We start from the raw sequence: 12,538 nt of genomic DNA, 5'->3' as shown, positions 1-12,538 counted from the left end.
GATTTCAAAGCATGCAGCAGCCAGTAGTGGGGGAGGGGGTTTCCGCCGGCCTCCGCCTCCTCTCCTCCTCCCCCTACCCCTCATTTCTCTCTCTTTTACTTGCTTTGCTATCAGATAACTTGGAAGCTCTAGCTTTCCACCTCTCTCTCCTTTGTGAGATGTTTCCCCTCTCCCCTCTATCAACTTAGGGAGTGGCTTCTTGGATCCGCCATCACCACCACCTCCACCTCTGTCGGTTTCTCAGCCCTTTTCCCCGCCACCTTCACCTTTGTCGGACTCGCCGACGCCACTGCTCCCGGTAGTTTTCTTGGGTGTGGTTTTGGGTCTTGTTTGTTTCCTTTTTATTTTTCTTCTGTTTGTTTGTTGTTTTTGGGTTTGTCTGGTTTGAAATCCTCTGTTTTGGATTTGTTGGCTGATTTTCTTTGAGTTCATCAGTGTAGATTTGTTTCAACTTACCCTCTCTGTGGTTGGGATCTATGATATATCTTGAACATGCTCTATCGTCGAACTTTTATGATCGACTCTGCTTTGCAGTATAAACACAGACACGAAATGTGGGTTCGAATATTTTCATAGTTTTTCCTTCCTTTGTGCTTCGAGAGCATCTATTTACACACACCAAATACACTCTTTGCACATCCTTCTCACTACACACACCAAAAAAATTAATTCCTAATTATTTTACTCACTGCACACGCGGTTCATTCCACATCTACCCTCATACACACACACACCCCCGACCCTCAAACCCAGCTCTCCCAACGGTGCAAATACACCCATTGAAGCTGAAGCTACATCTCTCACATTACCGTGTTGAAGACATTACCCCATAGCTCCCTACTTCACACAGCTTTCATCCCCAAAGCTGCATCCATTAAGACATCCCATTGAAGCATTCCAGTACATTTTCCATCCTCATTTGTATTTAGGTGAGTTTACTTTTCAATCCTTATTCCTATTTAATTTGTAATGTAGAGTTTTGTTTTTATCATTTTCAAAACGAACGAAGGCCCACGGAGTGTAAACAAGTTGTTCAGAACTGGTTTTCCGAAAGTAAGGAATTTGTTCGGAAGTAGAAATCTGAAATTAGTGATTTATTTCAATAGTAGGTTTCCGAATTTTTTTCATTCTTTCGGCAGTCAACTTCCGAATATTTTAAATTCGGTCACCATTCAACTTCCGAAATTAATTTTTTGTTTCAATTTTCAACTTCCGAACAATTTGTTTTTGGTTTTTTTTTTTCCCTCCTTTCTTTTGTATATTCTTTTTACATTTGTATAGTCATGGATTTTGAATATTAATTTTTGCAGATAATATGGATTTTGAATATCAACAACATGTCCCACTTACTGCTTCAAATAGATGACGTCGTGAATTGGATGTTGACCATGGACGGGGACGAGGGCGTGGGCGAGAACGAGGTCGAGGTCGTGGCCGAGGTCGTGATCCAGTTTCGGTAGAATATGATATCCCCAGTGCCAGTCAAAGACGAGTTCAAGGTGATGATATGCCTGACATTGTTGTGGAGGACGCCTCTTTACTCGATTCTCCTACTGTCCAGGAAGAGTACCTTACTCATGCTCTTCCAGGTGGACCGACTGATCCATCAATACTGCGGAGTTTCAATAGTCATGTCACTGCAGCTGTTTGACACGAGGAGGTAAACATTCCTGAGTATAAGTGAAATTCATTTGTATGTGAGTTCTTTTTTTCGTGTGTGTTGTATGGTAGTTTCTAATGAGATATCATTTCTGTTATAGGAACAAGGGCCCCTAAAGTGTCATAATCACTCTTCAAAGATCCTTGCATGGCCATGGTGGTTAATAGACAACAACACCAGATTCAAAGCCATTATTGAGCAGTCTGGGCTGTCACAGTTAGCTCGTTGCACTTATCGATTCGTCAACAAGCTTTTAATCTCTAGTTTTGTTGAGAGATGGCAACCTGAGACGAACACATTTCACATGACCGTTGGTGAGATGACTTTGACTTTGGATGATGTTGGCACTATTCTTAGCCTTCCCATTGTAGGCAGATCAGTCAGCGTACCAGATGTGACGGCTCATCATGGAGTTACACTACTAGTTTCTGGCTTGGGGATTACTGAACGTATAGCACATGAAGAGGTTTCTACTGCTGGTGGCAATTCAGTCAGGCTTGAGTGGTTGTGACGTCAGTTTGCTGGTGTCACAGATTCAAACCCCGATGAGGCTATACAGTGCACTGCTAGAGCTTATTTGTTGTTTTTTGTAACAACTCTCGCTACTGTTTACCGATAAACTACTGATTACCGTTAAACTGAACTGATTATGACTGATAAGTGAACTGAATAAACTACTGAACTGATTGACTGAAATTGAAACTGAATTGATTTAGTATATCTGTTCAATTGTATGTCTATCTGTTTGATTGTTTGATTATCTGTTTGTGTTTTTATGTTTGAACTGCTAATTGAAGGCCTTATTGGCGGCCGAACCGGAAATCGATTAGTGTTTCATGATCCTCATAATTTATAGGATTTTATGGTATATTTACCTGAAAACTGATTAGGTATGATTAAATTAGATTAAAATGAGTTAAATTGTAATAGTTGCCTTATTTACCTTATTGCCATTGTTAGTGGGCCTTTTATTATAACATGTTAGAGCCTTTGTATACTTGAAACAAACATTTTGCTCAGCTCATTCTCCTTGTTCTTGCCGACTTGAGAGAGAACGATAAGAGAGAGAGTTAGTTTCATCTCATTTGGCTTGGTTTGCTTGGAAATTGAGTAGATTAGAAGGACTTTTGCATAATTGAGCTTCCCTACCTAGAATTCAAGACTTAGGTATGAGAATTTAACCTTCTATTGATGTATTTGAACTTGTTCATGCTTAGTTCTTGAGCCTCTAGTGATTTGAGCCTTGATTTGGCCCATGTATGTTGAATTGGGGCCTAGTTCATGCATGCATGCCTTTATTTTGAAGTTTTGAAGTTGTCTTTCATAAAATTGTACTTGCATGCTCATATTTTTACAAAAGACCATGAACCCATCATGTTTTTGAAAGAATTGGCTCACTAAAGCATGAAATTGGAGCTTTGAATTGTATTGAATTCATGCATGTTTGCATGTTCTTCATATTCATGGAAATTGGTTTGAATTGAATTTATTTGAAACACCCTTGGGCTTTGATTTTGCAAATTGAGCTTTGAATCATGTTAAACTATGATTTTTGATTTGTTTTCTGGAAAATTGGCCCAAGAGGATCGAAATTTATGGTTTAAAACTTGGTTTTGAGCTTGAGGTTCAAATCTGAAATTTCCAGAATTTTACTCACGCTCGAGTAGGGTGACTGGCGCTCGAGCGTGGAAATTGTGCTCCCAGCATTTTTGTTCTGTTTTGAAGTCCGCTCGAGCGGAATAATTGACGCTCGAGCGGGACATTGTGTCTCATGCTCGAGCGGGTGTCGAGTGCCCAATCGAGCGTGATTTTCACCTTTCCAGCACTTTTGACTGTTTTGCAGAACGCTCGAGCGGAAACCTTTGTCTGCATGTCCGCTCGAGCGGAGTAACCTACGCTCGAGCGTGACCCCTGTTTTCCGAAAAGTCTGAAAATGCTTTTAAAGTGCATCTTTGCATCCTCATCCCATTCTAGGCATTCTTAGGCCTAGTTTAAGGCATCTTAATGAGGATATAGATGTAGAACACACCGAGACAAATTAGGGATTAAGTTATTATCTCTTTCGACTGTGTAGCTTAGTGTGTGTTCAATCTGTTAACTGTGTAGGATTGGCTTTCCGAGGAGACGCTCTAGCCTTACTGTAGCCCAGAACTCTGTGAGTAACGATTGTGTAAAGATATGTGCAAAAATGATTATTTTCTGAACAACTGAACTGTACTGTTTCTGAATTGAATACTGTTAATTGAATGAATGTATGTCCTGTATATTGAATTGTATTGTGGCATCCTTGGCACCTACTGTTTACTGTTACTGTTACAGAGATCTCTGTCGGTTCCCTTGTTGGAACCACTACTGTTTATTGACTGATGGCCATCACTACTGTTCGGTCTTTTAAGACCTACTGTTTTACTGTACTGTTATGCTAATGGATGTACCACATATGACTGTACTGACTGAACGACTGAAATACTGATTTAATGAACTGTTTTCATTACTGTAAGGACATTCATTCTTAACCCCTTTACGCATTATGTTATTCACTAGGCATTAGCTCACTGCTCATATATATATGTAGGTGTACAGGCACCAGAACGCGGCTAGAAGCGTCGGAGTAGACTCCTGTTTTGTCAAGCCAACCTATGTGCCTCACTGCGAGGTTCCGAGCTTGCCATGCTATGGCTCAGGGGTCTTTTATTTCCCCCTTATGTCTCTGTATCTGTTTTGTGAACTGTATAGACTGATAGCACTGTACTGTACTACTCTATAAGGGATTGAGTCCCTATTCTGAATTAATGTAAATATTTGTACATACTGTTTTGTCTGACTGTATATCTTTGAATAAAAGTCTTTTTGCATACACACTGTCACAGCTCATTGGACGTTGTTTATTTACTGTATTGGCTTCCGCCAGGCCCTGTACTCTGTTTTACTGTATTACTGTTAAGCAGGCTTTCGGTAATCTTGGATTACTGGACGGTTACGGTGCTAAACCCATAGGGCCGGGTTTGGGTCGTGACATTTTTGTTGGGATGTACACTCTTCAGTGACAAGAGTGGCGGCAGGGTTCCTGTTGTTTACCTTGGCTTCTTGATGGATTTGGGATCCATTCATACTTACGCCTGGGGTGCTGCTGCATTAGCATTTTTATACAGACAGTTGGGGTATGCTAGCCGGTCCGGGGTTAAGTAGATAAGTGGTTATATGACTCTTTTGGAGGCATGGATTTATGAGCACTTCCAAGCATTCCGACCTCACCAAAACATGGGCTACAATGAAGACATGCCACACATGTACCATTGGGCATCTAAGAGAGAGACGGGTTCCTCCATTGATCATTTGAAATCTTTTCAAGCGAAGCTTGACAGTTTGGTAGCGACTGATGTAAGTTTACTTGTCCTGAGATAATTTTAACACTTTTCATTTATCTTACCCTTTATATACTTTAATTCAAAAACACTTTACGTTTACAGGTTATTTGGGATCCATACCACAGCTGCAGAGACCGGCATCCATGTAACCCGGTTACGTTCTACCATAGATGCTTAAAGTGCTTAGACGTGGTCGAACCCTATCACCCAGATAGAGTTTTGAGGCAGTTTGGCAGAGTTCAAACCATCCCAGATGCACTGCTAGCTCCCAGTCGTGGTGCTCGAGGCAACATATCTGCACGATATACAGTCATGTATAGATACTTGGATATGATCTGGGAGGCTTGGGGTAAACCACATGTTATCTGAGCAGCGGAGGAGCACACCAGTTCGTCAGCCTTGGGAATGCGTACCAGGTTACATAGATTGGTATAAGAATATCATGCACCTATATGTTGAGCACACTGATGAACCGCGTGTCCATGACCATCAGGATTTCAGTCAACATGCCGATGTAATATATTATCCTCTTTTATGCATTTGTAACTTACTTTTTATTTTCTGATATGTTCCCTAAAATGTGATATTCTTTTCAAATGCAGCGTATTGCATATGCACTGCAGATTGCACATCCTATTATTGAGGCTGATTATGAGGAGGGGATTCGACATCCTCATCGACTTTACCAGGCTATCGAGACTATGACACATGTTCTTGAAGGTCAGCACATTAACGAAGCTGGACCTAGTTATACTGGAGGTCGCTTTTTATCTCCGACATTGACATACAGTCGTAGGCCTAGACGTAGGCATACAGCTGATTCGTGACATGTTATTTGTTAGTTGATGAATTTTTTGTGGTGTTTTTTGTAAGATGACAATGGTCGATAACAATGGTCGTTGATTTTGTAAATGATATTTTGTTTTTAGAATGGAATGGTAGCAATGGCCGTTGATTTTGTAAATGATATTTTGTTATTAGAATGGAATGGTAGCAATGGTCGATAACATTCAATCCATGCCACAGAACACATCAACATCAAAAACACATCCATTAATTTCTTCTATAATTCTAACACTGTCAAATGCATACATGTGTCATGCGACATCAACAACATCAAATGTCTCTCGAGTAGCTACAATATCATGAATAATGTCCTTGAAATGCTGAATGCGGCATACATATGCATCATCCCAGTCGACAGTGCAAGGGTGCCGGTATTTTCGCCAATTAGTGGCTATAGGAGGAACTGGATGGCCTGGTTGCAAAAAAACCTACACCAAATGTCAATTGAGTTAGTGGTCATACCTCATAACTGCTTGTACATGCAGAAATTGATAAGTTTCTGTTATACCTAGATGAAATGATTTCCGTTGACAAACCCAATGACAATCTCACATCTATCAAGTTGAGGTACTGGCACTGTTCTAAGAGGTAAAATGGTGAGACATTGATGTAATGACAAGTGGTATAACATAAGATTGTAGCACAATGCAACAAGATGTCCCATGTCTGACATAGTCATCCAATGTGAGTATGCAGGACTGTCTTCAAAGTATGACAATATGCTTGTCAATTCTTCAAACCTTTCATAGGACCCATAAAGTGTAATGTATTCCTCTTTGTGTGTGTGTAACTCACCCAAAAGATCACGCCTAACCTAAGCCCAATCATCTTCTGTATGACCAATTGAAGCAGCTATAGCCCTGAAACCACAATTCTCATCTGCAGCTACATCCTCGACAAACTTAATGTATGGTTTTAACCCAGAAGGGAAAGCATCAACATATGCACCAAGTTTCATTGTTCTAGTAATGTACACCTTCCCTTTCGCATTCACCTTCTCATTTCCCTTAACAAGTCGCTTCTTTTTGGTTTCCATAGTAGAAGCTGATGTAGTGATTTGAGTGTCCCTAGGTGAGAAGGAATCATGTCCAGATTGCACCAACTCAAATGCACATAGATCACGATGGGTAGAAACATTGATCTTCTTATGATTTCGAGTATGTGTTTTGGGCTTCACCTTGGACTCAACAAGAAAAGTGTTTCTCGGAAATACAATCTCTTTAAACTTCTTCAAAAGCTCCAACCGCATGGTTTTATCACTTTCATTGAACTTTTTCACAAACAACTTTACTTCTACATGACAAGTCACATCCGTTTCCGCATGGAGATATGAAGTTGCCTCCACTGTGAGTGTATGGTAGCAAGTGGTATTGGACAATCTCGTCTGATGTAGTCAGCAATCTCATGGGCACAAGGTAAACCATGAGTGTGGCGAAGGACGCATCCACAAGCTTCAGCATCAATACCAATGGAATTGGCTCTCTTACTCTCTACAAGCAAATACTCTAATGCAGAGATAGACACATTACCCCGTAGCTCCCTAAACTGAGAAGGTTTAAATTGATGTTGCACAACAGTTAGACTTTTCTCAAATGAAGCCTTGATATCAGTGTGTTGCAACTCAAGCAGACTGTGTATTTTCTCAAATGATGTCTGAAATGAGACTTGACATGAACCCAATTGTCTTTTAAGTTTTGCATGTGCACTCTCAGCCATGTTTAATTCAATGTAAGTGAAATTAAAATCAAGTACATGGCACTTATTAATAACATATTGAACAAAAGTAATCTTACCGATTAGTTGTAACATTGCCACAATGCATACACGTGTTTGTCTATGCCGCCGCAAATTTCTCCTTGTAAGGAACCAACCAATTATCTATGACGTAGGTGACTGCATCAGGATAACTACTGAATTCCTTAAGTAATGATTTAAGACGCTCATCGTATTGAATTTCAGAAGATGAATACACTAAAGAGTTTCACTCATGGTTGAACTTCTCCCATTTCTGCTGTGTCTCAAACATTTTCTTGCATTTGGTCAATACATTCTTATTGATATACCAACGACATAATAAATGTCTGCTAGTCAGGAATATCTTCTGTATGGCATTCATTAAGGCTAGCTCTCTGTCAGTAACAATAATTGATGGCAAAACAAAACCATCCATGACATCACGCAATGTAGCTAACACCCACGCATAGTTATCGGCCCTCTCATACTGTAAGTGTGCGAAAGCTACAGAGAAAGTCATTTCAGTTGATGTTACCCCCACAATTTCAAGAAGAGGAAGACAATATCTATTGGTTTTATACGTGAAATCCATAATTAATATACGTGGGAAATACCGAAATAAGTCTAAACTAGTAAGATGTGCCCAAAACAAGTTTGTCACAGTCATCGTGGACTCTTCACATCGATGGCGCTCAATGTAATTATACTTGGCCAATTTACCTAATAAGTGTTGCATCTGTGATCTTCCAGCTCTCTGTACCACCCTGTTTCGATGGCGTACATTGTAAATGGTTTTAAGTGTGCTTACATTGAGGGCATCTTGCTATTTCAAGGTTACTAGGATTTCTTTTGGCCAAACCATGCTCTTTGACATATCCATTAACAATGCTTTCTCATTCTTTGACAGCCTCCCCGCATATGAATGTCCCTCAAGGTGCTCTGCAGGTGGATGGATATGTAATCTGCATACTACGGTCAATGTCCATTCATCATGTGTAGTAAACCTGTGAGCCCTCATATCAAAAGGACAACCACACTTCTTTGTACCAGTTATTCTTGATGTATTGTTGCCATTATGTTTTAACTTCTTTGTCGCTCTATATTGGCCACTCCTCTCACAAGCAAGATACATCCTGGGTCTTTTTTTTCCCTCTACCATAGTCTGATGTTTTGATTACAATGACCGAACCATTTCTCTTTCCAACTTCACGTACTCAGTTGAGCAATTCATCCTTACTTTTGAATACCTACAAAGTCAAATAAATATTATCAAACATTTACATTTGTTAAGCAATTCGAAACATAATCATTATAATTTTATAGAGTGAATCTGTTCAGTTGTGAATTGAGTAGTGTAATCTAACACACTATCTGCGCAAACCTGACTTCCTTGAGTTGACACATATTCCTATATGTTTTGTATAACATTACAAATTTTTAATGGCATTATAAAAATTAATTTGCAATTTGAAACTGTAAATTTGGTATGCAGTTTACAAATTTGGAATATAAAATGGGGAAATTTTTTTTTTACTTCATTTAGAAGTACAGTGTTGAACAAAATGCTAATTTTCGAAAATAGTTGTCCGAATTAATTTAAAAATTTCGGAAGTTGAATGTTGTAAAATTTAACTTATTTCGGACAACAACTTCTGAAAATTAAATATTTATTTCGGAAGTAGATTTCCGAACATAATGATATAATTCGGCTCTGGTTATCCGAACGACGTTGAAAAAAAAAAACAAGACTTTTACATTGCAAAACTCACATTTCCTTAGCTATCTTGCTCATAAACATTTTATTTGCTTCTGAAAATCTGAATTTCCAGAAGAGAAATCCTCCATAACAATGATGAATGATGATGAGGTTAGTGTGTAAACTAATGGAAATGGAAAGCTACGAATGGACTTGGAGCTTCAATAGCTTCAATGGACTTTGAGCTTCAACAGCTTCAATAGAAGAAGTACTAGCTACGAACTTTGAGCTAAACAGCTTGAACAGCAGATGGATGAACTTGGAGCTAAACAGCTTGAACAACAGATGGATGTGAAGTCTGGATGTGTATTGAGATGTTTGTTTATTTGAAATGGTATGATGTCTAAAATAGTAATTTCACTTAGGGATAAAATTGTAATAAAAATAAATATCATTAAGTGTATGTATAGAGTGTATTTGGTGTGTGTAAATAGATGCTCCCTTGTGCTTCTCGCTTTATTTTCACTTTGTTTGGTGTAAGTTTTGGGTTGGATGGACTCGTGTAAATGCCGTTTGGCTTCTTAAATGAAATATTTCTTCTGATTAAAAAAAAGAAAAGAAAAAGGGAATAGAAAGGATGCTAATGTAATTTCAAATTAACAGAAGGTCAGAGTAATTTAACCAAATTAAAAAGGATGGAATGTCATTTTCAGACCAATAAAAATGAAGGAACTTGTGTGTAAGTCCTAATTGGTAGACTTGTCCAATAAGTCCTATGATAATTAGGCCTAGTTTGGGAAGACTAAATAAGTGCACTTTTTGACTTTTTATGAAATATGGGTTGGGTTTGGGTTGGGTTTTAAGTGATGTGTTAGATAGGTGATGTGACTTAAATAAGATGATGTGACTTAAATAGGATAGTGACTTTTTGACTTTTTGTCTTTTTTGCCTCATGTCAAACTTGGCCTTAATGTTTTTTTTTTTTTTATCAAATGCTATTAAAAAATGTTACTGATTGTTAATTTTCAGCAACAGTTTAAAAATTTTATCACAAAAAAGTCACTAATTATAATTTTTAATAACAATTTAAAAAAATTGACACAAAAAATCACTAATTTTTCATTTTCAGCAACAGTTTAAAAAATTCGTTTAAAAAAATATTACTAATTGTAAATTTTAACAACAATTTATAAAAATTGTGACAAAAAAATCACTAATTATCAAATTTTAGTGACATGTGTAAAAAATTATTACAAAAAAATTATTTTTAGTGACTATTTTATTAAAACTTAATTTTAATAAAAATTGATAGGAATTAAAGTGGAAATATTAGCAGTATCTCCCGATTCCAGTGGGTTTATATGTAATTAAACTTTTTTTTCAAGAGTGGAGTGGAGTAAAGCAAAAACCCTGGTAAGCGCCAAGAACTCCCCAACTCTTCCTCCCTCTGCCTCCGACAGCCCTCTTCTACTCTCTCTCTCTCTCTCTCTCTCTCTCTGTACTCTCTCGTAACGGCTAGCTAGGGTTTTGAAAATACACACATCAAACCAAAATGGGAAGTAGGTCTTTGGTGGGGACAGAGGTCCCCATCATCGGCAGTGACTCCGTCAAGTGGCTCGAAGTCTCTCTACCTTCCACTTCGCCGCCTTCTTCCGCCGCCACCGCCGCCGATTTTCATACTTTGCCTCCGCCGTCGCTGTTGTCCCCGCCGACGGTGGACGCCGCTTCCTGCTACATCGTTGGAGACCCTCCCACCTATCTCATTTGGTACTCTCTCTCTCTCTCTCGTGCTTATTTTAGTGGTTTTGTGAATGAAAAGCTATTCTGAAGTATCAATCACACCACGGAAATGCAATTCTGAGGACTGGTTTTTCGATTTCCAAGTTCATCTACTCATTTAATTTTATTTTATGGGTTAATTAATTATTATTACTCTATTTTGTAAATTAAGAAGATTGTTTGAATCTAGTGGCTCTAACTGATGGTTCAAGCTTTTGCTTTGTCATGACTTCCTAGTTCCAACTACGACTTGTGTGTTCTGCTTACGTGATTAAACCCATTCCCCCCTTTATGTTGGGTTTGGTTCATGGATTTGAAAAAGGACAGGGAAAATGTGTGTTCCAAATCTCTCCCCAAATCTATAAACCAAACACAGCCTTTAAGGTTTAGAAAAATGATGTACAAACCTACTTTTTAGACTGGGTGATGTGTGAGAGAGATGATTGGCAGATGAATAGAAAAGATATGAGATAGAGAGTTGCCTTAGATATTCTAATAGACTGCCTAATCATTAGGTTTAGAGTAGAACTATTCTTAAGTTAATTTGATTTGTCATGGGCATATTTTGACCATTGATAATTTGATTTGTCGTGGATATATTTTGGTGAATTGGTGCTGCTTGTGTGGTCGGGCAACGAAATCGATTGATCATTTCCTCATTCATTGCTTGGTCTTTTTTCGTCTTTGGATGCTTGTGGTTGCAATTTTTGGGATGGTTTGGGTTCAACTGGATTCTGTGTTCGCAGTTTTGCAAAGTTGGGTAGAGGGGAGGGTGGGGAACAGGCGTCGAAAGGCTTGGATTCTTGCTTCGCACTGTTTACTGTGGTTGATTTGGCTGGAGCATAATAGGCGGGTGTTTCACGGGGTGGCTCATTCCATCCCTTGGTTAAAGAGGCGGTTTCTTACTATCTTGTATAGTTGGGTGACAGGTTTAGTAGATCCAGATGTGTTGGCTTTTATAGATTTTGTGGAGAATTTGATTTGTTAGTTTCGTTCGGCTCTTTTGGCTGTTTTTGTATTCTTTGCATCTTCTTGATGCTTTATCTATAAAATTTGGTTATTTATCCAAAAAAAAAAAAAAAAAACACTATTTTTAAGTTAATGCTTGGAAATTGAGTTTGGTACGGGGTTAATGCATTAAATTCTAGCTGGTGCAATATTTAATTTTTAGATAGTTTGCTGATTGGGGAATACTTATTCCTAGTTTTGGATGGTTTGATGAATGAGAAAATTCATTCTAATGGTTATTGAATGGGACGGTTACTGAGTTAGTTGGAAGGGCATTTTTGGAAAAGTAAAAGCATGATACCACACCAACTCATGTATACTCTTTATATAATAGAATAGATTTGTCATTACTTGACATGGTCGCTGGTTAAGTTTTATCAAGGACAAGAACTAAAGGGCTATGTATTCCTTGGACAGAGCTTAACTAGTTTTGAACCATTTTGCACA

At 38.4% G+C, this 12,538-nt stretch overlaps 1 protein-coding gene across 2 annotated transcripts in view; it reads left to right on the top strand.

The window, feature by feature from the left end:
- Positions 1 to 10,657: 10,657 nt before the first annotated feature.
- Positions 10,658 to 12,538, top strand: part of SAR1 (SUPPRESSOR OF AUXIN RESISTANCE1) — a 67,528-nt gene continuing 65,647 nt past the window's right edge. For both annotated transcript variants that reach the window (XM_028230874.2, XM_028230868.2), the window contains exon 1: positions 10,658 to 11,071. In XM_028230874.2, the coding sequence (XP_028086675.2) occupies positions 10,857 to 11,071 (215 nt within the window). In that variant the 5' untranslated portion in view covers positions 10,658 to 10,856. The remainder of the gene's footprint in view (positions 11,072 to 12,538) is intronic.

Source organism: Camellia sinensis, chromosome 5 (assembly GCF_055761805.1).
Source record: "Camellia sinensis isolate YWXY chromosome 5, ASM5576180v1, whole genome shotgun sequence".
NCBI classification, from domain to species: domain Eukaryota; kingdom Viridiplantae; phylum Streptophyta; class Magnoliopsida; order Ericales; family Theaceae; genus Camellia; species Camellia sinensis.
The sequence above is the reverse complement of the archived record's forward strand: the minus strand, read 5'-3'. Positions and strand labels throughout refer to the sequence as shown.